Raw genomic sequence first — 27,214 nt, forward strand, 5'->3', positions numbered from 1 at the left:
TAAAATTTAAAATTTATTTATGCAAAATATTTAATATTTAAAAAAAAAATGTCATCTTATAATATTGCATAAATATATTTAATTTTAAATCAATTTATTAAATGCTAATATAATATTAAATTATTATTAAAATATTGAAAATTTATATAATTATAATTAGCTATTTATATTTATATAATATATCCCACCAATTATCAATTATTTTTCTATAATTACATAATCGACAATCAGTTAACAATTTTTCTATAAAAAAAAACAAATATAGCTATATGTATGAGAATTTCTATTTGAATAAAAATAAAACAAAAAAAATTAAATAGTTTGAAAAATATATTATGTATGTATATTATAAAAAATTAACTATATAGAAAATATAATAATAATATATTTATTTATTTAGCTTTCAAATTTATCGGCTTCGAATATGATTAATTATAGAGAAATATATATTTGATTTTTCAATTAATTTTTTATTAATTCTAAATTAATTAAAGAAAATTTAACAGTATATATGTTTTAAATTATGCACTATATTTATTCTTATTTTGTTAAATTTTAAATTAAATGTTATTAAATATTATTAATTTCGATCAAATTAAAATTGTTAAATAAATGTATTCTGAAGTAGAATCTAATATTATTGAAAAAAAAAAATACATACATACATATATGTATATAAATTTAGCACAATAATTAAGACTGTTTTACAAAATTTAATTTTATACATATTATTTTTATTTTATATTTTTCACATAATACATAATATGTATTATGTGTTTTTTGCATTTTATGTTTGATATTTTGAGAAAATTATTTAAAAAAAAAAGAATATATAATTATACTTAGCAGAAAAAATAATATATGTTATGATAAATTATATGTACATATTATATAAGTAATAGAAATGTTAGACCAGTTGGAATTGTTATACATATACGACGAATATTAAAAATAAAACTAAAACTAATAAGTATACATAAAATATAATATATAAATTTAGTAAATAATAATATAAGTATAAATTATCATTCACATGAAAAATACCGATTCGGTTCAAAAATTTGAACCGAACTATAAAAAGAAAAATTTACATACTAAATACATAATAGCCATATAATAAAAATGGAAAATGCTTTGTATTTAATTAAACTTTAGTTTGTTAAAAAAATTAAATCTATTAACTATACAAATATCTAAATTATGTAAATATTGAACAAATGAAAAAAAAAAACAAAAATTAAATATATTAAATGTGAATTTTTTTTTGTAATTTATAAAATGTTTTGTTTTTTCAAAAAATTAGTATATTAATTAAAAGCTATAGATTTATTAAAAACTAAAGCTAATAAATTAAATGTATGTAATTTAGATAGTCTCTCTTTAAAAAAAAAAAAACAATTGTGGAATTGGAATAAGATAAAATTAAAATAAAAGAATTAAATTTTAGTAACTTATTATCTAATTATCAACTAACTTTTTTTGTGTTCTTTTTTTTTATTATAATGTTATTATGTGCATTTAAATTATGAAATTGTTTTTCATTCTTATAAGTAAAATATACAAAAAATGTATAAAATAAAAATTTAAATAAAAATATTAAAAATACTTTTAGTTTTTAAACATATCGAAGACAAAATAAAAAAAAAAATTGAAAAAATACTTTAAAAATACTGAAAACTTGAACAAAAAAAAAAATTCAAAAGCATTATAAAATAATTGATAAAAACTTTATACATGGAGAATTTTTATGTTATTATTAAATGATAAATGTTGTGTTCAACTTAAAAAAAAATTAAAAAAATAACAATGTGAAATGAAATAATAAATTAAAGAAAAAAAAAAAAGCAAAATCCTGTCTGGACCCTATTGCATCAACCACTTTTACATTTGCTTTTTAAACTTAAAAAAGTACTTATTTTTATAAGTATAATTCATTAGAGCATTTTGAATCTTTTGATGTAAGAGAAACTTTGCAAATGGTTAATGTAGAATGGTTAATGCAATAGGACCTAGATTTATTTGAAAAATGTTAAGGATATTCTTATATCTATAATTGGACAAAGATATCGCATTTAAAAAACACAAAAAAAAAGATACTGCATTATGTGATAATTTTACGAAATAAAGTATGGATATCCTGTAAATTAAACAAAAATAAAATAATTTAATATTTTGAACAATTAATATAATACGCTTAATTCTACTCTGTTACCATATAATTATAATTTCTTACAATCATATTCCCGGAAACAAATCAATTCTACGATTCAACTAAAAGTAGTTTTAATTAGAGTCGAATACAAGTATAAGTAGCTCTAACTATCTGAGACCTGAGTTAGTGAGTTGTATAAAATGAACTGAATCAGTTTTCTTTACATTTCATATTCTTTACAGTTCATCATCTAAACTAAAATTTAGATTTTGGTTATGATTTCGATATTCTGAGAACTCAGTTCAACTATAAAAATAATAATTTTGAACCAAATTTAAATTTATGCAAGTTTTTCTGATAATATTTTAAAATCGAAATTTAACAAAGAAAATTTCCCTTTCGATGCATCGTTTTTTTTTAAATTTGAAATTTGCTTTTGAAAAACCTTGAATTTTAATTAAAATTCAATAGCAAAATAGAAAATACTGTCAGAAGTAAATTATTTAAGTTAAAGCAAATTTTTCCGGTAATCTAAAGCAAAGATTTTGGCAATCTAAAGTTATTCGAGTTATTGTAGTACCTTATTTTGAAGTTTTAGATCTTACATCTTTAGGATTTTGGAAATATTCCATAACTTTATTTTCTGAATGCTTTGACAGCCATACAAAACCTTATTAAACCGTATATATGTTAACAAAAAGTAAGCTCTACGGAAGTTATAATAAGATTGTTGCAGAACTACAAACAACTACGCATTACTTTTTGCAGTGCAATAAAAATTCTAATAATTTTGCTGCAAATTCTACAGAACTACAACGCGTTATTTTTGAAGCAGAGTAACACAAACGTCCTGTAGCTGCTTTGAACTACATACATGAACTTAAAAAAAATGTCAAACTTTAAGAATAAATATGAATTAGAACAAATAAAGTGAAAAATGCTTTCAATTTACAGAAACGTGAAATCTTTCTATGAATTGTCATTTAGATTTGTAATCATGTCAAGTCATCATATAAAGTCATGTGTCAATAAATTTTACCTGCCCGAAAGTTTATTTGGTTCTTTATTTATCACTTATATGGCGTTTATATAAATAAGTGATACATAGTTAATTACTTATTATTATCAAGCATAGAGGAAAAATTTACAAATAATAGAAAACATTTTGTGTAAGTATTTACATGTTAAACTGTATTTATAAATATTTGACATGTGTAAATGTGCAAAATATTGCCTTTTTGCGAAAACTTTCTAACTTAAAAGTTTTTATGAATTTAAAAACGCACCCTGAACTATTGACATTCGTAGTGACATTAAATGTCAAAAAAGTATAATTTTTTATTTTAAGAATTAAATAGGAAAAGGTTTATTATCTCTATTTTGACGTATATAATTCAAGTGACGCCATCTCTCGCTATTAAATATTTTTGCGCGGCGCTATTTCAATAAATTAGAGTTGGTGGTAAAAAAAGTAAATCAATTTGAAAATTTTATTAAGACAGTACAAAAATTTATCTAAATTTTTTTAAATCATAAATTCAATCAAAATAAAGAACTGTGACAGGTAAGACATTCAACTAATAATTAAAATGCAATGACTGCGAGGAATTCAAGAATATCGGAAAAATATAAGGGAATTGTATTTCGTAAATAAAATAAAAAATGGCTACCAGCGCCTATCAGTGAGAAATTTCCGAACAAACTATAGTTATATTATGAATTGAGCGACCCCTAGCAATGAAATTCTATGCGAAAATAAATTAATTATTTGTTTACAATTTTTTAAAATATAAGAAATATAAATTTTCGCAAAAAAAAAATTAAAGTCTATACTTCTTTTTTAGATATTTGACCTCTACTAATCAATATCTATATGTACCCTCGGAATGTCAAAAATTAAAGTAAAGGAAGAGCGAGAAAATGAATTGCTGAGCTTTGTTGAAGTGAATGATTTGGATTTGGCGGATACGACTTCCAGAACAATGATAGATGATGACGAAAATGACGACGAAGATGATGAAGAAGGTGGAACCTATTTTGTAGATCAAGCTGGAAATTATTACTTCCAAGCAACTAAAGATTCGGAACCTGTACCTACAGAACCGCCAGAAGGTTTAATCGAGGATGATGATGAAGGCATAATAGAGTATGAAATATTGGAAGAAGAACAGAATATAAAAGAGAAGGAAGATTTACCAAAAAAGAAAGGTGAAAAAGATTTTAGCAGTTATGTAGTTGTAATGTCCGATGAAAAAAAAGATCAAAAGGATGAAGTTTTGTACGAGTTTGATGAACAGGAAGAATTAGAAGTGGAAGATGGTGATGAAACTATAGCTAAAGATGCTCCAAAATCATATGACATTAAGTTAGTAAAAAAGCCAACTGGAGCAAAAAGTTCATTTGCTGGGCAGCAATCAACAGTTCACACATGTACTTATTGTACTTATACTTCAACTAAAAGGTACCTTCTAGCACGTCATATGAAAAGTCATTCAGATGAAAGACCATATAGGGTAAGTATAAATAAAAATATCCTGTTTTTCAAAAAATTTTATTATTTGGTTTTACAGTGTTCTGTATGTGAAAGAGGTTTCAAAACAAGTGCTTCTTTAATTAACCATCTTAATACTCACACTGGGAATAAGCCGCATTCGTGTAAATATTGCTCAAGTTCATTTACAACATCTGGAGAGTTAGTCAGACATGTACGTTATAGGCACACTCATGAGAAACCACACAAATGTACAGAATGTGATTATGCCAGTGTTGAATTAAGTAAACTGAAAAGACATATCAGATGTCACACAGGAGAACGCCCATTTCAATGTCCACATTGTACGTATGCGTCTCCGGATACTTTCAAATTAAAAAGACATTTAAGAATACATACAGGAGAAAAGCCATATGAATGTGATATCTGTCATGCAAGATTCACACAATCTAATTCTCTTAAAGCTCATAAATTAATTCATAATGTTGGAGAAAAACCAGTCTTTCAATGTGAGCTATGCCCAACAACATGTGGGCGAAAAACAGATTTAAGAATACACGTTCAAAAATTGCACACATCTGACAAACCTATTGTCTGTAAAAGATGTAACAATTTCTTTGCTGACCGTTACACTTATAAAGTACATTTAAAAACTCATGAAGGTGAAAAATGTTATAAGTGTTCTGTGTGTCCTTACGCTTCAGTGTCACAAAGGCACTTAGAAGCGCATCAGTTAATACATACAGATGAAAAACCTTTTGAATGTGAATATTGCGATCAGTCATTTCGCCAAAAACAACTACTTAAACGTCATATAAACCTTTATCATAATGTGAATTATGTAGCACCTGAACCAAAGCCAAAAGTTCATAATTGCCCTGATTGTCCAAAAAGTTTTAGTCATAAAGGTAATTTAATACGTCATATGGCAATGCATGATCCTGACTCCAATGTACAAGAGGAAAAGAAAAAATTAAAAAAAGGTAGAAAAAAGAAGGTAAAAGTAATTGAAGGACAACTTGTTGCAATATTACCAGAGGAAGATAGTGATGAAGAACAAGAAGATGATAATCAAAGACAAGAAGAATATGAAATGGAGGTTGAAGAGTCGACAGGAAGTATTAAAATTAAAGAAGAAGATGTTGCGGAATATGTTGAGGGAAATGGAGATCAGGAATATGTCGTTTTAGAAGTCATTCAATGCGATGAAGAAGAAGAGAATAATAATGAAGATAGTAATGAAGGTTTGTTTTTGAGCCAAGACATTCCGAGAAGCAAAATACGCAAATCTAAAGGGCACTCACCCGACTTGAATGAGGAAGAATTTTCAGGTAAATTAAAATGGAATAATTTGTTATATTTAATTTAATATTGTCATATTCTAGATGATACAATAAGTAATACTGGTTCATCAAAGAAAAAAAAGAATGGTAAAATACAGGATTGCTTTGGATTTGATGTAAGAGAATTGTGATATATTGATTATCTTATTTAAACAATCGAATATTTTTTTTCTGTTCTATTTCAGGAGGATGATTCCAACAGCAATTTTAAAGTGTAAAAATCTTGAATTTTTTAATTATGTTCTTTATGCGATTTTAGTTTAATATGATTTTAAGTTTATTTAAGTTGAATTTCATCATTTAAAAATTGTAAATTTGAGTAACTTGATCTTATCGTTAGAATAAAACGATTGAATTTAAGAAAACATTAAAATAATTAGTTTTTTTTTTGTTACAATTTTATTTAGAAAAGTATTTACAAAAAAAAAATTATTTTTTTAAAATCAAGTACATAATATATTATTAATTATAATATTCATATTTAATCTAATTCTAATTTTTTGAAATTTCCGATAAGTTTGTGATCAACTTTTTCATTTTTTTTTATATCATTTATATTATTTATAGTTACATTATTTCGATTTCGGCTTGTTATAATACCACGATCACTTGTCAATCTCATTTTGTCTAAAGCAATAACAGATTCTCTACGAGCTAATAATTCCTTTTTCCATAATTCAATCATTTCCTTCATTGGCATTATACCACCCATTTCCTTTGGTAAACATTCAACATCAACATTTTTCCTTAACTCTTTTATATTTGTATATGCATGAAATCTTTGTTTCATTTTCTGGCTGACACGTCCTTTAACAAAATCAAGAACCCATTTAAAAGGCATTGGTACATTAACTAAATGAACAGCTTTATGACGAATTGGTAAAGATTGTTCACCCCAACGTAAAATTCTTGCAAATTCCGTTGGATTCCAATTTAATACAAGTGATGCTGTAATACCAGATAAATCACCAATATGTGTTAATCCAATTACTTGATTTATTGGATCTTCTAAAAGTGTTTCATATGTAAGTATATGAGCTTTTGCTTGATCAGCACTTGAATAAAGCTTTGCATTAAATAATTTGGCATTAACGAAAACAATACGTCGTCCAGATTTATCACGATTCGGTGAAACAAATATATATCCATTTGATATTATTGAATTTTGATTAACATCTAAAATATCTAATTGTGTACACATATGAGGATAAGTTTTACGTAGATTTAAGTATTTTAAAAGTACTTGTTCTGATAATGATATATTATATTTTTTCACACGAAGAAATCTCAATAAAAAGTTATCATCGATTCGTAAATTTTGAATATCTGGATTATTAAGCAAAATATTTCTAAATTGTTTTAAAGATTGTTCCTGAGTATTTTTATCTTCTCGTAATTCATTTAAGGCAACATCTTGAAATATTTTTAAAATATTATTATTAATTTCTGTTGATTGTTGAAATTGATTTGATTGTACAATTGTGTTATGGCCATATATAGCTGGTGTAGGTGACATGGCAAAAATTTTAACCTGTAAAAGAAAAAGATGAAATTACAAATAAGTGATGGTGCTATATGAATTTATTGTGTAAATGTTTAAAAAAAGGATAGTTGTCTTTAATATTTACAATTCATATGTAAAATAATTAGCGATTTTAAATTTTAAAATATCATATTAATTTTTTTTTTTATTATTCATAATAACCACAGCTTACATCTATTATATTAGTCTTTTTGAGCATTGGGAATACTTGGATTTAATATAATTGTGAATATTTTCTAGAATGAAATTATTCATATGTGGTGAGCAAAAATAAAATTGTTCCTTTCATTTGGATTTGGACAGAAATATTGAAAATCGTGTCTTTTTTCCTTGATATTCCCAACAATCAAGAAAACAAAGTGGAAATTAGTAATTGACGTTTTTTTTATATTACATATGTATGTACATCTGGAATAAATTGCATTTAACGGTATTTCTTTCTGGTTGTATTATGTAGAGTACATAAATAAATAGATATTGTAAACAGTACACCACCTATCGTTTAATGACAGTAACTACATATAAGTATAAAAAAATTGTATTTTTGTCTAAATTGCCTTTCACTTAATCCGATAGTTTTCATTTATTTCATTTATACGGACAACATAATACCTACATATGTACATATGTGCATATATATATATATATATATACATAAAGGCAATTTAGTTTTGCTACTTTTCAACCTAGACCTATTAAAAGATAATATAAAAAATTAGTAAATATTTCAAATCATATCATTATCATAATATACATACATATATACCTACATACATATACATATTAACATATCTGTAGTAGACAAAAATATGCCAGATATTTCTTATTCATTTAACTATCATTCATTATCAATTGATTTATGAAATTAAAAATCTTTCACAATTTGACCTTAAGATTTCCGTTGAGAAAAGAAAGATAATAAAATTATTTGTTTGATCTCAAAATTGACCATTTTTTCATCAGATCAATATTATACAAAAGAAAAAAATAATCATCATCATAAAGGTATGTATACATGTTTGTATGTGAATAATAAAAAATTGGTAAATAAATAAGAAAATTGAAATATATTTTTATTTATATAGGGTGATTCAGTATTAAAAAGTCCCTTAGCATGAACAACAAAATGAAAAATATTGAAATTTTTCAAAAAGTTCGAATACTTGGGACCCCCAGACCCCTTTCAAAAATTGCTTACTATAAACCATTATCTTTTTCGGTTAGGTAAGCAAAAATAACTTGGACAACTATGAATTTTGTGAAAATTTATTAAAATTCCAGTATCTCGGAAATTCTGTTGATATTTGAAAACTGAACCAAAATTTTGACGACCCCAAACGATAATAATATTTTAAGACATTGATTACTGAAACACTCTATATATGTAAGTATGTATGTTTGTTTTATGTACCTACATATAAAATCTTAATACTTGTAGAGTAAGATATATTATAAAAATATATTCAATATAGATTTACAAAAATTATAAATGAAAGGGTTTGTGTAGGTTACCTACCAAAAATTTTATTTACAAGCGTAGGAACAATTTAAAATTTAAAATTTATTTTATTAACAAAAGGTGTTCACTAGCTATCACATTAAATATCGTAATTTTTACTTCTTATATTTATTGAATAGTCATTATATAGTTCAAAATATTTCCAAATTTATTTAAAAATCTAAAATATAAAATAATGTTTAAATGTGCTGATACGATGTTTTATTCACACGTCAAAGATATTTTTATTGACCTACCACCTACATAATATAACGTGCCATACACGTAGATTTCATTATCGCAAACATCTCTGTTTATACAATATGCATGCGTATATTAAATTGTTTTTCGAATAACTTTAACAATAGTTTAATTAAAATATTGTTGCAAATAACTTCCATATGTCCATTTAAAAATGCTGATAAGAGCACTAGAGTTTTAGAATTTCAAAATGTTGGCCCTAAATAAGAATTGTCTCAGAAATTTTAAGCATAAGAATATCATAAAATTTAAAATCAAATAAATATTATTTTTACTTATAATGCAAAAGATGAAACCATTAACTTGCATTATAAACCATGAACGCGATCATTTGAAATTATTTTCTTATTTTCCAATCTTCTTTGTTTTCTACCTTCTCTATTTAATCAGAATAAAATCAAAAATTTCCTCTTTTATTCGCGTGAAATTTAATTTCGTTGAATTAAATTGATTATAATTATATTTTGATATTTATTTTTCATTGTAAAATTGCAATTATGTATATACTAAATAATTATAATTCAACAGAATTTTAATAAATAATGACCAGAAAATTAATAAAAATTATAAGTGAAAATTTTTATTGTGTATACACTGAAAAATCATCTCATATTTTCTTGCGTAATTTTAATAAATTAACATTTTGAAAGAAATTTTATTCTCAAATTAAAGTTAAATTATGTAAGCCAGTGTTTTTGAAACTGTATGAAATTGTTTTATCTAAAATCAATATTACAAAAGAAGTTGTTCGTATATATGAGAAAAATTTCAGAGCCGGAATGACTTTAAACAAGTGAAAGAATTGTCTGGAGAATAAGGGCCTGATTGTTTATCTCGCTATTTTACTTGAAAAGTGAGAAGAAAGTGATTAACTATCATAATATTTGTATATAATGTAATTTTTAAGTGAGAAGAATTATTCGATATTGCGTATCACATGTTTTCTAAAATGTATACAAAATTTATTTACTTTATTTTTGAAAGTGTCGACGTTCAGTCGATAATAAGTTCTTTCGATTTCAAAAATCAACAAAGAATCTCGGTCTCTCAGAAAATTTCCTCATATCGGAACTAATTACGTAAAAAGTACATTGTAAATAGATATTCGATATATAGTGGATTGTTATACAAATTTTTTCTAATTATACCTAAATGCTTGTCATTATATCCATAATAAAATTAAACCAGAAAAACTACCTAATTTATAATAATTTAACATAAAATTCAAAACCAAATAATTAAATTAATTACTATATATGTAGTGACTTTACTGATAAATACACCAATACAATTAATTATATTACTTATACACAAACACATTTGCAAGCTAATAAATTTTATTTTCCTCAAACATATATACCCTAATAATTATTTTAGTATATTAATGACTATATGGGCCATAATAATGCTTTATTTTGAGAAATACTGATTACATACATAATATTAAATGTAAGTATAACTCATATAACATAAAGTTTTTTTTGTTATTATTAATAAATAAATTTTATAATTTCACGCAACATAAATAATTTTATTAAATATAACAGTGAAATAAACTATATATAATAATCTCATTAAAAATGGTGATATGATGAAAATACAAAAAACAAAAAAAAAAAAAACAAGCATAAAAAGCATAAGAAAATTACGCAATTTGCAATACTCGTATCATTGTGTTTTTTTTTCGGGTTTAATTTGGAGAAGCGCACGCGAGATACAGTTTTTCTTTTTCACGGTTTAATTTTACGTTATCTAGCTTTTTTTTTCATATCTTCTTTTCGTAGACCAATTATAGACAAAAAATAAAATACCATGTGGCATGTGCATCATAGAAATCACAAAAAAGAAAACCAAAATTTTCATTACCAATGGTGGCATGTGTACGAAAAATAAAAATTAAAAAAAGAAAAAAAAATTTTTCTTAATTTTAAATTTCATTAATTTTTTTTTTCTTCAGTTTTATGTTGTATATAGACATAATAAAATAAATTGTTTTCTTTTTTTGTGTTTTGTGACTGTGGGTAACCCAAAATTTTCAGAAAATTATTATATATTCAGTTGAACAATCTTGGAATTTCTTTATTAAATCTAAATGTGCCACGAAATGTTTCTTTGAATTTGTTCACGCATTCGATATTGTGGTACTACACCTTAAAAAAAGTGATGACTAGAAGAAAACATTGGAATTACAGCAGGATATCCTTTTGAATTTGTGCCATTTATAATTGGTACAAGCAAATAGGAAACCGAGTTGAAAGTCCAAAAATTTGGTCAACTTGAATACTTATTATATTATTAATGTATATGCTTAAAATTATAACGTGATTTAAAATAAAATAATTCTTGAAATTATACCTAAGTTTTAGCAATTAGAAAAAATAATAGCAGCGCCCTATATAAAATTATTAAATAAATTTAAATATAAAAGCCCTCTATGTTTTTCTTTCAGAAATGAAGAGAATTCATTCAATAATGAATTTTTGTTTTTTTTTTTCTCATTTCAGTTTTAATGCGATAATGTGATAAATATTTTCCAACAAAATAATTACATTATTTTAAATTATTTTTAAATTTTAAAATAAATAAAGGTAGTCCATCAGTAAAATGTTGTATCCCAAAAAGTTCTATGCTAGTTGCATTTTGCTACTTGTTCATATTATGTTTGGCTTGACGTTCTTTAACAATAGTTGACTTCTATGTTATCGTTGCGTTTCGTTTTGCAATAAATAAATCTTAATTGTACTGGAATTAAAGTTCCAAAACAATATTAATGTTTATTTAATTTTAAATATTTGGAATTAATTAAAAAATTTTTAAAATTTTTAATATAGTTATATAATGATATATACAAACTTATTCAACTTATGCAAAAAATAAATAATTTTATAATTATTTGATATAATTAATGTAATTTAAAATAAAAGTGAATTTAAGTTGTCATCTTTTATCAATAGTTTTTAACCAGTTACTTTTCATTTGATTACATTTAAAATCTACTACATTATATAGAGTACTTACAGGTCAGTTTATGCAAAATATTATAATTTCAATGCAAGGTGATTATATAAGTATGAAACACTTAAATTTAATGCACAATAATACAAACAATATATATATATGTGAGTGTATTAGAATGAAAACTTTCATTTTAAAGATTACTTTCTAATTGTTTTATGAACTTAAAAAAAATTTCCCTTTAATTTCAAAAATCGAATAAATCATAGTCTCTAAATATTGTTATTTACGATTATTTGAAATCAGCCTGTGATAAATCAAAATCTTTTCTATTTTTTTGACATAAATTTCACTTAAATTAAAAAATAATGAAAATATAATAAAATTATATTAAAATTATCTACACCATTAAAACCAACATATTGTAATATAGTCTATGGTTAAAATAGTGGGTAATAAAATTGAAAACTCAAAATCAAGATATAAATTTGAAATTCTATTTTAACTAGTCATTATTTTAATTGTAGTTGAAAATTACTTCAGTGGATTGTTTTTTTTTTTGTATGTATATGTATTTTATTGCTGGAACATAATTGATTTATCTAGATACGCATAAAATAATGAAAAGTGATTTTACAATATCAATTGGGTAGCCATTATTGTGTTTGACATAAGGTGATTTGCAATATTGATTAAGCATTTCTAATTTATTCGAAACTCAAAAAAAACAAAAGAAAAAATAAAATTTTTTTTGTCTTTGCTAATTTTTGAAATTTCTTATTGTGAATAATCATTTAAATTTGAAGGACAGAGAAATTGAATAGTAAATTTTTTTTTGTTGTTTTTGTTTTCGGTGAAGGTACAACAAAAATACAATATTTTTAAAGCTCATTAAAGAGGTCAAAATTTTTGTTTTTCTTTAAAACTTTGATGACAGTAAAATATTTTTATAGTTTAACATTTTTGTTTTTTTTTTTGTTTTGCTAATTTTATTTAATTAATTATTATTTCTTTGCTTTTTTTTTGTAAAAATTTTTGTAATATATATATATATACAAAAGGTATTGTGATTAGAGAAATTGCAAATGTTTGTCACTAATATTAAATTTTTTTTTCTAATTAATGTAAATTTTCATTTTATACTTTGGATTACTATTAATGTTAAATTTTATGCTCGCTGATTTACTATTGTGACTACTATTTTGTATTATTGCTATTATGGTAATAAATGAGAATTATTGTATGATATTGAGATAGCAAAATTGTCAAAAAAGTAATTGAATTTAAGTTTAATAGTTATAATAGAATGAAGTGTTTGTAATGTTATTTAACTAGAGGGTATACTTAAGTTTTCAGGAAAATAATTTGGAATAACTATAACGAGAATTATTTGGATTCTTATTGGAATTAATACAATTGAATTTTTAAGCAAAATAAATGTAGTAATATAAATTTTCAATAATATTTTTAAAAAATTATTAATTATACGAAAATATTTAAAATGAAATATAATTTTTTATTTTAAGCTAAAACTACTTATTAAAATTACTTGAAATAAGAGAGTCAGAATTATAGAGAATAACATTTCATTAGAAAATCATTTTTCGAGTCTTGTATGATTTCGAAAAGATAAGAGCGAATTTTGTGGCCGCATCTATAACAGAAAACCGATTATAACAATGAAATAAGAATTAAATTACATAAAAAATATTTACATACGTATAGTCGTTTTGTCATAGAAGGAGCGTTTTACTGGATATAAGTTTTGATTCTTCGAAAGTACATACTTTTAAATAGCTCACATAGAAATATACTGCATAATTATAATTAATTAAGAAAAATGATTTATTTTTCGATCTCTTTACTAGAGAAATTTAAATAATTTATAATTAAATTTAGAAGTTTGAAATCTCTTTTAAGTATTTTTAAAAATTGTATAATGAAAACTAATTATGTATATTAAATATTTTGGAAAATAACACTGCCAATACAAAAAGAATATGTATAATGTTATAATTTCATTTTGTATCTCATTTTTTTAATCACTTTCTTTAATCAATATTTTAATTCAGAATTCTCATTTTGTTTTTAAAATTTTAAAATTTAAGCATTCTCTTGACTGAGATGACTTTGATGTAATATTTTTCAATTTAGTTTATGAAGGTTGACACTCTTCATAAACTAAAAAATAACTGAATATTTTATATATTTTGTTTAATTTTTGAAAAACCGAGTGATATAATATAAAAAATAGACACATCTCTCTTGAAAATATCATAAGAATGATATCTACCATACAATACAGAATGAGAGCATTATAATAAATTTATGTAATTATTTTTTCAGTTTTAATTAAATTTAATAAACATAATATAATTAGAAAATTAATTGAATTAAATTAAATATATAATTAGAAATTTAGTAACAACTACCATGTAACATAATATTCACTAATAATAGTACAAAAGAAATTCAAGATAAAAATCATTTGCTGTAGATAACACCTTAAAAAGAGTTTTAAGAAATATTTTTTGGTAAGAATTTATGTATTTTGGCAATAAGCAAGATGAATAAATCAAAATTCATTTGTACGCGTATGTGTCTTCTGAAATTTTCCCTACCAATCTTGCCATCTAGGGTCAGATTAACTATATTGCGATAATTAATCAATTTTTGAAATAATTTTATTTTTTAATTTTTAAAATTTATAAAATATTATAAATTTTATTATACATACATAATTTTCATTATAAATATTGTAAAAAATTAACTGCATAATTTATTTTTCTGTTTATTGTGCCTAAATTTCAATTTTTCATTTGCATCTTGATATTTCGGAATATTTTACATATTTATCATAATTTTTTATTTTTTTGATTACAGTTAATATTTTTTTTTAATATCTGTATTATAATTTGCGAAAAAAATTTGCAAAAAAAAAAAACAGAAAGAAAAATTATGAATTCGCAACATTTATTTTTTTTTATTATTTTATAATCTGCGAGTCATAAAAATAACAACAATAACAGCAAAAAAAATAAATAATCGTTTATAATATCGAAATAATTTGAAATTCATTATGCTTTTTGTTTTGTTTTTGCTTTTTTTTTTCTTATTATTTTAATTTGTTTTCTTAATTTTCATTGTACTCGTGCCTAGACCATAATGTGATAAGTGTGATGCAATAGAAATTGTATATGATTTTAAAGATTTTTTATTTTTCTTATTTTTTTTCAAGATTTCAAATTTTTATAAAATATTTCAAGATGTTACTCAATATTTTAAATTTTTTATTATTGTTATAAAAAAAAGAAAAAGGTCTTGAAAATAAAAAGTTTTTTCTTTTGATTTTATTTTTCTGAAAATGTATAGAAAGCGAAGGGTCCGAAGAATACTATAGTAACTCAAATTACGATATGGGAATCGTTTATCATTAGTGATAGTATGTGATCGTATTAACATCATAAAATACTTTTATTATATGAGTGGTACTGTAATTTTAGTCAAATTGTAAGTTAAATAGCAAACATAATTTATAAAAACTCAAAATTTATTTTAAAATAAAATTAAATGGGGGATTACCATGTTAAGGGACGAATTATTAGCTGCGACATAGTTCGATATGCAAACTAATTAATAAATGTTTTGTGTCTAAGATAAAATTTGAAAAAAATTTTTACTATAAATTAATAATATAGATATATTCATAAACGCAACACTGCAAAAACATAATGTATTAAGGGCAAGCAATATATTTTGACACAATAATCTATTAAAGCAAAACAGTTCATATACATATGTTATTTGATTCAACTACGCTGCAATAATAAAAATTTCACCGATAATCTGCATGTTTTTGATAATTAATTTGCAATATTTGAAATGAACACACGATTTTCACTATATTGCGATATACTGTATGATTTACGAAAACGCCTAACGATATTAGACTTAGTGATCTGGTTATTAAAATAAGCTATGGGGATTATGATAATTTGAATTATATATATTTCTTACTATTTTATGGTAAGATGAAATTATATTTGTAACAACAATAACATATTAAAAAAAGTTCTGTGTCTGGTATCAAATAATAACATTCTATTGGGTTTACTGTAGAAGAAAAATTTATTTTATGCGCATATGAAAATCCTATTTTAATATGACAATATATTATTCCATTATAATTGTAAAAAACTATGAATATTTTTAATTAAAATTTAGAACAATTACACAGATACTTGGAAAATAATAATGTTAATGCATATATATATATATATATATTATATATATATATATAATTTTTTCGCTCTCGTAAAAGGTAGCGATTTTGAAATATGATAGTATTCTTTGGACCCATCGAATTGATTCAATATTTATCTTCTCTTTTTAATTGATTTTTATATATATATTTTTTTTTCTTTTGAAAAAAGTTAGATGGCGTTCAATATTTAATTGTAATTTCAACTTTGTGTGTTAATTAAAATTTGTTTGTTTCATTTGTTAATTTTTATATATATATATCTACATATTTACTTTGTATATATACATATAAATAGTGGTTAACCTTTAATCTAAAAATATTGATTCTAAAATGGATATTTTTTATTTTTCGTTTTCATATTATATTTAAAAATATTTAGTTAATATTAATTGAAATGTCAATATTGATTTGTAATTGATTTCTTCTTATTTTATAAATATTTCCCTTTGTATAAAACAAATATGTACTTGTGGTATACGCTCTGCTCATGTTATGTGTTTGTGTATACAGTTAAAATTTTATAACTGGTTTAAAGATCAAAAGTGATGAAATGAAAATTTGTTTTTTTTTTTTTATTTTGTTTACTGTCATATTATTTGCAAAATTTACTATTTTGGGGGTATATTCATAATATAGTCTAAAATAAGTGCATACTATTTACATTAAAAAAAAAAATAAAAACTTATTAAAAGTTCATTGTCAAAAGTTAAAGTTAGTTTAAGTCATCAAAAAAAGAAAATTAATTTGTAAATCATTTTTTTTTTTGACTTACAACTTAAATATTGACAGTTGCAAGTACACAAGCAAGTAAAATATGTTTGCATTGTCATAGAAATGGTAATTATGCATTTATGCATATATGTATATATATATACATACATAGTTTTGACAGAAGTGACATATTATGGATATTAATAGTAAAAAAAAATTTTAGATAATTAAAAGAAGGTTTTTCAAAGATCAGTCAAAGGTTTTCAATTTTAAAGTACCTGTTGCAATTATCCAACATGCACATAATGTTGGATAATTGCAACATACTTTTGAATGCTATATATGGAAATATACAACGAACACAATATTTTTATGACCCAAAGTATTTAAATTTAATTTTTATTTTTTATTTGAGATGCGTCACTCATTAATATGAAGTCAAATTTGTATAAAGGGAGACGAAATAAGATCAAGTAATACAAGTTCAAGTTTGAATGAAAATTGTGAAAAAAAGCAAACAAACAATTACTTTTGATCTAATTTCGAATATTTGAATGACATTATTGACATTTTGAATGACATTAATTCATGGGCATATATTTTAATGCATTTGTTATGATTAAAATTTTTTCTTTTTAACTTTAGAGCATAATTTAGAGAATAAATTTATTTTTGTAATTAAAATTCATTTAAAAATTGAAAAATAATTCATTTAAATTGTAATATTTGATGATATTATGAAAATTTTGGAATGATCATAGATAATTTCAATATTAATTGGCATAACCCTAAATTTTTTGAAATTTTCAAATTAAAAATTAATTTATTAAATCTAAAGAAAACAAAATAAACAATTTTATAATTTCTATAAATTTTTTTTATTTTAATCGGAAGAAATTTGCCATTTCAGAATTATTTAGAATGTAAGGAGAGAGTTTGAAGTTTTAAACATAATTTATACGTTCATTGAAGCATAAAAATCTTAACGGAATTTGTATAAGCCAATGTGGTAAACTACATAATTAGAAATACTTGTATATTTTATTTGCTACATTTTTTTTTTATTATTAATAAATATTGAACAAAAAAATTGATTCAATTAACAATGACTAATTCACTATTATAGAAAATTCATTAAAATTTTCTAATGAATTTCTATAATAGTATGTTGGTGAGGAATATTTTTTCACTTGATTGATTTTTTATCAAAATGATTCCCACTTTATTGTAATAAGCACAAAGTAAATATTTAACAAAAGACTTAAGTAGAAAACTTTTTTCAAATTAATTGACGTAAAATAAAATTAAAATTCAATTAAATCTAATTATATATTATATTATATTTTTTTCCTTGAGGAAGGTCTAAATTTAAACACCTATTTCGAATCTTTAAATAATGATTATTAATGATAAAATTAAGAAGTCCTTACCATACTGTTACCCTTACAAACAGATCTCAGGTCGGCCTGAATCATTTATCAATTAAAATTGGTACGCTCTTACAAACTGTTACATGTACAAAAGCAAGTATAAAAATAATGTTAATGTGCCCAAAAATTTTCGCCGCTAAATATGCAATTTTCTGAATTATTGTGAATTAAAATTTTACTTATAAACTTATGTATGGTGTTATAAAGGTTGCAATGTTAATTCTCATAAAAGTAAGATAACATGAAATTTTCAAATAATTTATAATTAGAATTTTAATAATTATTAAATTAAAAGTTTATTTTTTTCTTTAAAATTAATATTTAAATAGCTATACCAGAAAATTACTGACTATGAAATTTTTTTTTATTTTTTTTTCATTTCTTTACCTAATTTAAATTCAATAAAAAAAATTTTTTTGTTTTTTAATGTATGTTTTATTATATGAGCCGTCTTCGGATGATTTCAAACTAAATTATGTGTTAAATATGAAATATTTTAGTCTTATATACATTTGTTTTGTCTTCATACTTATATAAATTTAATTCTGTGCTTCTAACATTGACATTGAAATTATTAGACTAGACTATTTGGAGTCTTCATTTTAAGTATTTTCTTGTATAAAGAAAAATAGTGATTAGAAGAAGAAGAAAAATAAAATGCTTATAATATTTTCAGTTCTTTTATGTTTTTCTTTATTATTTTATTGTTCCAAATAGTTGAAGGTTCATTTTATATGTATAATATTTAGGATATACTTGAAATGTATTCAACCGCTTACATTAAAGTAGAACTTAAATTATTTGTATTTCATTGATTTAAAATTATTTTCGACAATGTATATAGTAAAAGATAGTAAATATATATATACAATATTAATATGAGTCAAGTATATAAGAAATTTAAATAATAGAATTAAATTTTCAATAGAATTAATAAATAATTTTGAGTTTTATTCAAATATATTAGATCTCAGGTCGGCCTGAATCATTTATCAATTAAAATTGTGTTATTAGTAAAGTGTACAATATTTATATAATTGCAAATCTCATATATCTTGTAATTCAGCAATATAATTTCAATAGCTGAATACTTCAAATCGATATTTGATCTAAATTTAGGTATTTCCTCAAATATTTATAATTACACAAAATATTGAAATATTAAGCCTACATTTTTATAAATCTTAATAAAATGAGTTTTAAAATATTCTTATTCAAAAAACTTGTTAGAGAAATGAGATTTTAAATAATGCACAAATTTTGGTTGAATAAAATCTTTTTCTAACTTTAATATTTGCAATTATCGGTCACATACTTTTGTTGTATGATGATATGCACAACTCTCAGGCTATTCACATTTTAGATGCATATCGTTTTGCACAAAATCGTTCCTGATAAGTACACTCGTAATTCGATTTATTACACAAATATTTCTCTAATTCTTGTGTGCTTAAATTTTAAATATGAGTCCACATTATACGCACGATGAGTTTAAATGTGGTTCCTTTGAAAACTACTATTAAAATTAAATTGAATATTTCAAATATAACAAAAAAAATTTCACTTTTATATGTTATTAATGTAGAGGTTTTTATTTTTTTTTTTTACAAAAATTAATATTTTTGCAAATATTCAAATTTAAACAAGTTTGAAATTTATTGTTGAAATTATTGTCATTTATTTGAAAATTGGCAATTTCCAGAATTTGCCTAAATAATAATTCGAATATAATAATTATATATGATTAGTTGTCAGTATATCGCCTAAAAAATTTCTAGTTTAAATTGGAAATCCCTTACATTTTTTTTTTGAATATTTTATATACATACATATATACATAAAAGTTCAAATAACCGTAAAATGAAGAAAATATAAAATATTTTAAAAATGAAAGTTAAAATTCATATAATTTTTTTTTTTCTAAGGTTATTGAAGACGCGTGTTTTTTGTATTTAGTACACAAATAGTTGTAAAAGTAAGGTAACTATAATAATTTTTTTTTTTTATAATTGTTTGAAAACTATTAAGATTTTTGATATAAAAGTAATTATTTCATGTAATTGCAGTAGATAAAACGTCCAAGATAAGATCAAATTTTTTATAATTGCATTACAGTAATTTGATTTAGTGAGTTTTAATTTCTTAAAATTTGTTTTCTGAATTTATTGATGTTAACACGACTAATTGTACTTTAATATTTTTAATTGGATTTATAATGTCACTTAAAATCCAATGATAAAACCTTGAAAATGTTGGTATTAAATTTGACAATTGAAATTATATGTAGGCATAGAGAATTTGTAAAATTTTTTTGTAGCACAAGTTAGATTACGATAGCGCGGTACCTGAAGGGTACATTTAGGCCATTTAAGCACGTTATGGTACCGCTAAATCTCTCACTTCACTCTTCATTAGAACCAGACCGAATTCTTCAGTACTAAAATTTTTTTTTAATGTTTATAGAAATTTAAGTATAATATTATTAACTGTTCATATGTCGCCTAGTCACATAATATGTGCAAATATTTAATAATTTTTTTAATTTTCGAAAAAAAATTGTAGAAAAAATTTTTGTTCAATATCAAATTGAAATTTTTTTTGGTATTCAAATTGAAAATAATTTCTGTGACATCAAAATTTTAGTAATACTGTATTATTAAATAATTCAGCAATTATAATTTATAAGCTGAATTGTGTATTAATATACTATTTTATAATTTTTAAATAAGGGTTTTCAAAATTCATTATCAAAGAATATTTTATTTATCTTGTTATGTATGCGGTCAACTAGTTTCTTTGTAAATATATTCGAAAATGTGTAAATGTAAACTATTGTATATATCAAACCATCACTTCGCAGGCTATCAAATGAATATTTAATTTGTTTATTCAGAAAGTTATAATTAAATTATTTTGGGCTATAGAATAAAATACCTTAATTTTTGCAAAATAAATGTTTTGAAACTGCCAATAATCTTAAAATTGCTAATATATAGTATTCATGTACAATTCAGCTTATGAATTATAATTGCTGAATTCCATAGAATTCTATATTTGAAGTATATTTCGCCATATATTACAGAATGTAATACAAAACTAAACAAGTTGTCTGTTCTTTTCTGACAGATTTCTGCTAAAAGTTACAAAAATAAGAATTTTCGCTCAAGAATTAAAAAATGAAAACAATTTTGGGCAAATTTAAATATTTAATAACTAGAAAATTAGTAAAAATAATTTTTTAATAGGGCTGCGTATATGTTTAAAAATATTTGAAAATATAAAAATCCTTTCTGCACTTCTTTTGGAGTCCATTTTGCTGTTTTACAACAATTCGTATATGTGGTCAATTTTCAGCAATTTAATTAATATTTGCTGAATTATGTAAATTAATTACAATTTTACGGCATTATTTGTAATTATATGTGGGATAATCTCGCATATATACGTATATGTATAACAGATAAGTTTTATTTATCTTTAATTCCTAATTATGGAATTATATAAAAAAAAAATTTATAATTTACTTAGAAAATATTTAATTAAAATTTTGTAATATTAATTGCACTCTATACATATATACATATGTGATATACACAAAGTAACATGTTTGAATTATATACAGCATATTTATGAAAAATGTTTTGCAATCCTTTTTCATCTATATGACTATGTTATAATATTGGTTATAATAAAGGTATTGAGAAAATGATTGGAGTTGAAATGATTTTTTTTTTGTGAATGAAATTTGCAATAATCATTATTCCAATTAAATTTGTGTTATTTTCTTAATTATATTATTATATGTTGTGTATATATAAATAATTATATATTATGTATAACACTTAATGTGCTATGATGACTTGAAATTTTAAATATATACATACATTATTACACACTATATTGAATATAGTTATACATATATGTATATTAAAAAGAAAAACCTATTTTAATAAACCATTCACTTTCAATATAATTTTGAGCCGTTAATTAACCCTAGGCTATATGTACGTATGTGTTAAAACTTTAGCTGATAATTTTCATTTTTTGCAATTTAATGTTTTTTTTGAATTAATGCTCACATACATGCATACATCATATACATATACAAATTATAAATATGATATTATATAGATAACTAAGTTCGACCCTTTTTTTGTATTTGGGTACCATTATTTGAGTAATTTAATGAGTATACTTTGAGTACTCGATAATTTGAGTATTAATTAATACCAATAAAATCACAATTACTTTTTAATATTTTAATTATTATTTTTTATTTAATTAATGAATTAAATTTTAATTGAAAATTAAATTTTATTTCTTGAATAAAAAATACCTTTTAAATATTTCTTATATGCTCAATTTTATTATAAATTTATTAATTTTTTTTTAGAATTAGAAATCAAAAAGAAATTTTTTTTTATTTCTGTTCACAATTTCAATTATTTTAATTAATTTAATTTAATTAAATTAAAAATAAAATTAAAAACACACCGTTAGAGTAGAAAAAAAATTTTTTTAAAATTCTCAAAACGTCTGACCGAGTTCGCGAATAGTTCATAAATGAATAGAAAAAAAGAAGAAAAAAAAAATTTATAGATGAAAACAGAAAAAAAAAAAGTAAAAGAAAAACGTTCGCGTCAAGTTTTTTCTGTTTTTTTTTTTGTTTTTTATGTTGAACCTTTTAGGTTTAGCAATATACCTGTAATTTCTAATGATTTCGCGTTTATTAGGAATTTTGTTAGTTGAAAAAAAGAAAAAATTTGAAAAATTAAAGATTTTGTTGTTTTTTTTTTTTTTTTTATTTCTTTAAGAAAAATACCAAAATTAGTGCGCACTCTGTATGTGTTAATGTTGAAGTAAGGAAAGGGAAAACATAATGTTATTATAGAAAAATAAGAAAAAAATTAAATATGTATGCGGTTGTCCTTAATAGCATAGGATATATAAAATTATTTATAATTTATTCAAGAATATTTTAATTATTTGATTGATTATTAAAATACCTTTTCTCTTAAATTTTTCTGCCATTAACTCGTTCCTTTGATTAAGTCATCCATCTGTTCTTCAGTTGAATGAAGAAATTTCCAATTAAGGTAATATTATTAGTGTAATAGGCACATTACTTATTAATTAATAAACAACTACACTTTGTATTTGTAATTTAACTTTTTCCTCTTATTAATATAACACTTTACTTTATAATATTTATCGAACCAAACAAAATTTTATATTATGATGTATTCTAGATGTAAGGTAAAAACCGATCCCTGTGTTAAACTTGCGGCGTTACAAGCATTTTTATTTAAATTATACATAAATTTTCAATTGGGCAATGAAATCATAGAATTAAAACTGAAAAATGTAAAATTGATTAAAAATAATACTCTTAATTAGTCAAAATACATTACTATATGAAATCCATTTAAGAACCGAATTTAAAAGTGAAGAGCAATATTCCTGAATTAACTATGAGGTAATAACAATGTAGTAGATATTTTTCATAAATGGTTCTAATATAATTTACGGCTAGTGTAATATGATAATGTCATCTACGTTTTCTAATCATCAGCTATGTTTTATTGAAAGAAATGTATCAAAATATTTTAATCAAATGTTTTCTTTCGTCTGTTGAGTAAATTTATCCTGATAGGACATTAATATTTTAACAAGATAGTGTAAATTACCATACCGACATAAAGAATAAAAACAAGTTGTTGAAATTGAATAATTTTAAGATTTAGGAACAAATGAAAAAAAAAATGTTGTGTGAAATAATTCCAGAATACTCTTAAGATATTTATAATTCAATTTAAACACGAATTCAATGCGTTGACTAAAGCGACAGAACATTTTACTCAATATTAAATGCATTGTACTAACTAATATGAACAGAGTTAGCACGTAGTTATAATACGTAGTTTTTGTTATAGTTGTATAATGTTTCGGCGTCATTCTAAATACATAATTCGTTTTTACTGTATTGGTTCTCTCCAAGTTCTTGCTACGTAACTTAATGTTAATTTGTTTTAACAAAATTTCGGGCATTCTTTTAAAATTTATAGCAAATTAACACTTATTTAATCTTATTATACTCTGAGTGAATATTTTGTTTATACTTATAAAACCTTTAGCATTATATTTTTTCATTAGAATTTTTTCTATGTTCTTACATACATACATAAAATTTTATGTATTAAAAATATAATATTCAGCACAAATATAAAATACAGAAAACTGGTTTGACTAAAAGTTAAAATTAGCATTAGTTCACGCAGCTGTTAATTAATAACTAATTTTGGATCATTAAGATATTTTCAAATAATTAGTAAAATTATTATTATTTACATATACATACATATTATAGGATTTCGAAGTTGAAAAATATTCTTACTTTTAAATAAGGTTTTGTTTATATAATTTCAATGTGTCAAAACTTCATTCATACCGGTATAACCTATTATAGAATATAAGAAACGTATTTTGATCAATTTTATAAGTAATAATTATAAGGCTCTTTTAAGACTATTACAATATGTTATATAGGCTCATTGATGTTCTGAGTAACTATAATCTCAGATGAAATGTCTAAATTGAATTTTGTAATTATTTCATATGACATGATTTTTAAGCGCTGAAGAAAGTTTCACTCAAATCTTGTGTTTTTTTACTTGTGTACTCTTTAAAAACCATCCTTTTTAAAATTATATATATAATTAGCCATCTGGTGTAGTGTGGAAAAGTACGGTTTATTTTAGAAAGGCTAGAGACATGGGACAAAAGGCATTAGATAGCGTTTTGGGAGTAGGGTCCAAGAAAAAGCAAGATTTTAGCCAACATAATATTAAAATTTTCTAATATTTTTATAATTTTTTCTTTGATTTCATTTTAGTTTCAATTTTTTTTTTGAAATAAATTAAAAACTTCAATTCAAATTTCTAATACTATTTTATTTTAATTTCTATTGAACAAGCACGTTAATGATGCCCCAAAATTAGAAATATCAAAAAAAAAAATAAATAAATTCGAATATAAAAACTTTATATCATGTCACATTTATTTTATGCATTAGATATATTGATCAGATCTTTTACCTTTGTACCATTATAAAATATATATGTATATGTATATGTAATATTTGCTTACCGTTATTATAAATGCATAAAATAATAGAAAAATAAAAGCTTTCAAAAGCACTAATTTACTATAATCATAGTTTACAGACAATGTGTTTTGTTTTTTTTATGTTTGACCTATTCTGATAAACATAAGATTAAGACGAATAGGTAACAGAAAATATATATACAATATTATTAAAAGTTTTCTTTTTCTATTCACTATTATACTTTGTCATATTCACACATAAAGTAATTTATTCATACAAAAAAATTTTTTATGTTTATACACAAAAATATGTATGATATACAGAAATACATTAAAAATTTAGGTATTGCTTTCATACATCATTTCTTAAATAATATATTTAATAACATAATTATTTATTAATTAGACCAAGTTCTTGTAAGTTAATATAATTATTTTAATAATATTTTATAGTTATCAATACTAAATTAATCATACATTAGATGCAACTAATACAATTTATGTACAAATTAGATTATTAATTCACAATTTCATGCGCAGCAATCATACATTAATAATTGTTGGGTATGATATATTTTGGAAAAATTAAATGCAGTTAGTTTGTAGGTTTGCTGTTAGATTGTAAATTGTATATACGGGCACATGTCAAAGTGTTGCAAGTTAATTGGAATTGGGAATAGTAATTTTGTATAATATAAAAATAAAAAGCTTACAATAAAATAAGAATAATAAGAAAAGAAAAAGAATAAGTAAATGTTAGAAAATTTTACTTTCAATTTCTTTATATGTACAATCGTATACAAGTATACAACATGCAATTTAAGAAATTTTTGCAACTTCTTGATAATTTCTTGTATATACCTACTAAAGAAAACAAAATTGCAATTAAATTTTTTATTTTTGCTCTTTAATTGCACGTTTATGTCATTTCTTATTTTTTATTTAGATTTTTATTAGATGAAAACGTGCGTACATTTATAAACTCGTGTCAAAGTTTATATAGGGTAATTTAAATTTTGTAAATTTGATTGAACAAAGTATTAAATGTAAGTATCATGTCATTTTATAAAATATAGATGGCGCTATTTACACATGTCATATCTTATTATTTTGTAAACAAAAATAGACTTATTGCGGATCCATTTAAAATTTCAATTTTAAAATGAGAACAGTAAACAGGAAATTTATTAAAATATAAAAATTTAATATGGAATTATAAACTTTAAAATGTATTAATAATAAATAATTTAATATGCATATAAGATTAACATATGTGAGAAGCTGCTTAAACACAATCAGATTTGTTTATTATGGAATAAGATGAGTTTCATTCAATAAAAATTCTGAAATAAGAAAGCATCAATGAAATTCTGTAATGAGGAGCGGGAATGTTTGATAGGCAATAATAAAGTATGGACCAGTATTTTAAGTATTTTTAAGATCATAAAGAATACAAAGGCAA

General features: G+C 22.5%; 2 protein-coding genes across 4 annotated transcripts; one reads left to right on the forward strand and one right to left on the reverse strand.

Annotated features, from left to right (window-relative positions):
* Positions 1-3,550: 3,550 nt before the first annotated feature.
* LOC129609326 (transcriptional repressor CTCF-like) lies at positions 3,551-6,346 on the forward strand. The gene is made up of 5 exons (XM_055521291.1): positions 3,551-3,716; positions 3,997-4,665; positions 4,723-5,974; positions 6,029-6,102; positions 6,172-6,346. The coding sequence occupies exons 2-5, from the start codon at positions 4,039-4,041 to the stop codon at positions 6,202-6,204; spliced, it is 1,986 nt and encodes a 661-aa protein (XP_055377266.1). The 5' UTR covers positions 3,551-3,716; positions 3,997-4,038; the 3' UTR covers positions 6,205-6,346.
* A 121-nt stretch (positions 6,347-6,467) lies between these two features.
* Positions 6,468-23,180, reverse strand: LOC129609327 (clavesin-2). Of its 3 annotated transcripts, none has more exons than XM_055521294.1 (2): positions 23,143-23,180; positions 6,468-7,517 (listed from the first exon to the last, which is right to left on the reverse strand). In XM_055521294.1, exon 2 carries the CDS (start codon positions 7,500-7,502, stop codon positions 6,468-6,470), a length of 1,035 nt encoding a protein of 344 aa, XP_055377269.1. In that variant the 5' UTR covers positions 7,503-7,517; positions 23,143-23,180. The 3 variants fall into 3 exon arrangements, with proteins under 3 accessions (XP_055377269.1, XP_055377268.1, XP_055377267.1); XM_055521293.1 differs by lacking the exon at positions 23,143-23,180 and adding an exon at positions 22,985-23,096; XM_055521292.1 differs by lacking the exon at positions 23,143-23,180 and adding an exon at positions 7,702-7,958.
* Positions 23,181-27,214: the final 4,034 nt, after the last annotated feature.

This window comes from Condylostylus longicornis, unplaced genomic scaffold (assembly GCF_029603195.1).
Source record: "Condylostylus longicornis isolate FDR11 unplaced genomic scaffold, ASM2960319v2 ptg000038l, whole genome shotgun sequence".
In the NCBI taxonomy this organism is placed as follows: domain Eukaryota; kingdom Metazoa; phylum Arthropoda; class Insecta; order Diptera; family Dolichopodidae; genus Condylostylus; species Condylostylus longicornis.

Bases quoted from the DNA above. Each gene is read 5' to 3' on its own strand.
- LOC129609326 (XM_055521291.1), top strand. From the start codon at position 4,039: ATGTCAAAAATTAAAGTAAAGGAAGAGCGAGAAAATGAATTGCTGAGC. The intron at 4,666-4,722 runs GTAAGTATAAAT...TTGGTTTTACAG, and splicing joins CAGATGAAAGACCATATAGG to TGTTCTGTATGTGAAAGAGG. The intron at 6,103-6,171 runs GTAAGAGAATTG...GTTCTATTTCAG, and splicing joins AGGATTGCTTTGGATTTGAT to GAGGATGATTCCAACAGCAA.
- LOC129609327 (XM_055521292.1), bottom strand. From the start codon at position 7,728: ATGCTCAAAAAGACTAATATAATAGAT. The intron at 7,518-7,701 runs GTAAGCTGTGGT...TTTCTTTTACAG, and splicing joins AAAAGACTAATATAATAGAT to GTTAAAATTTTTGCCATGTC.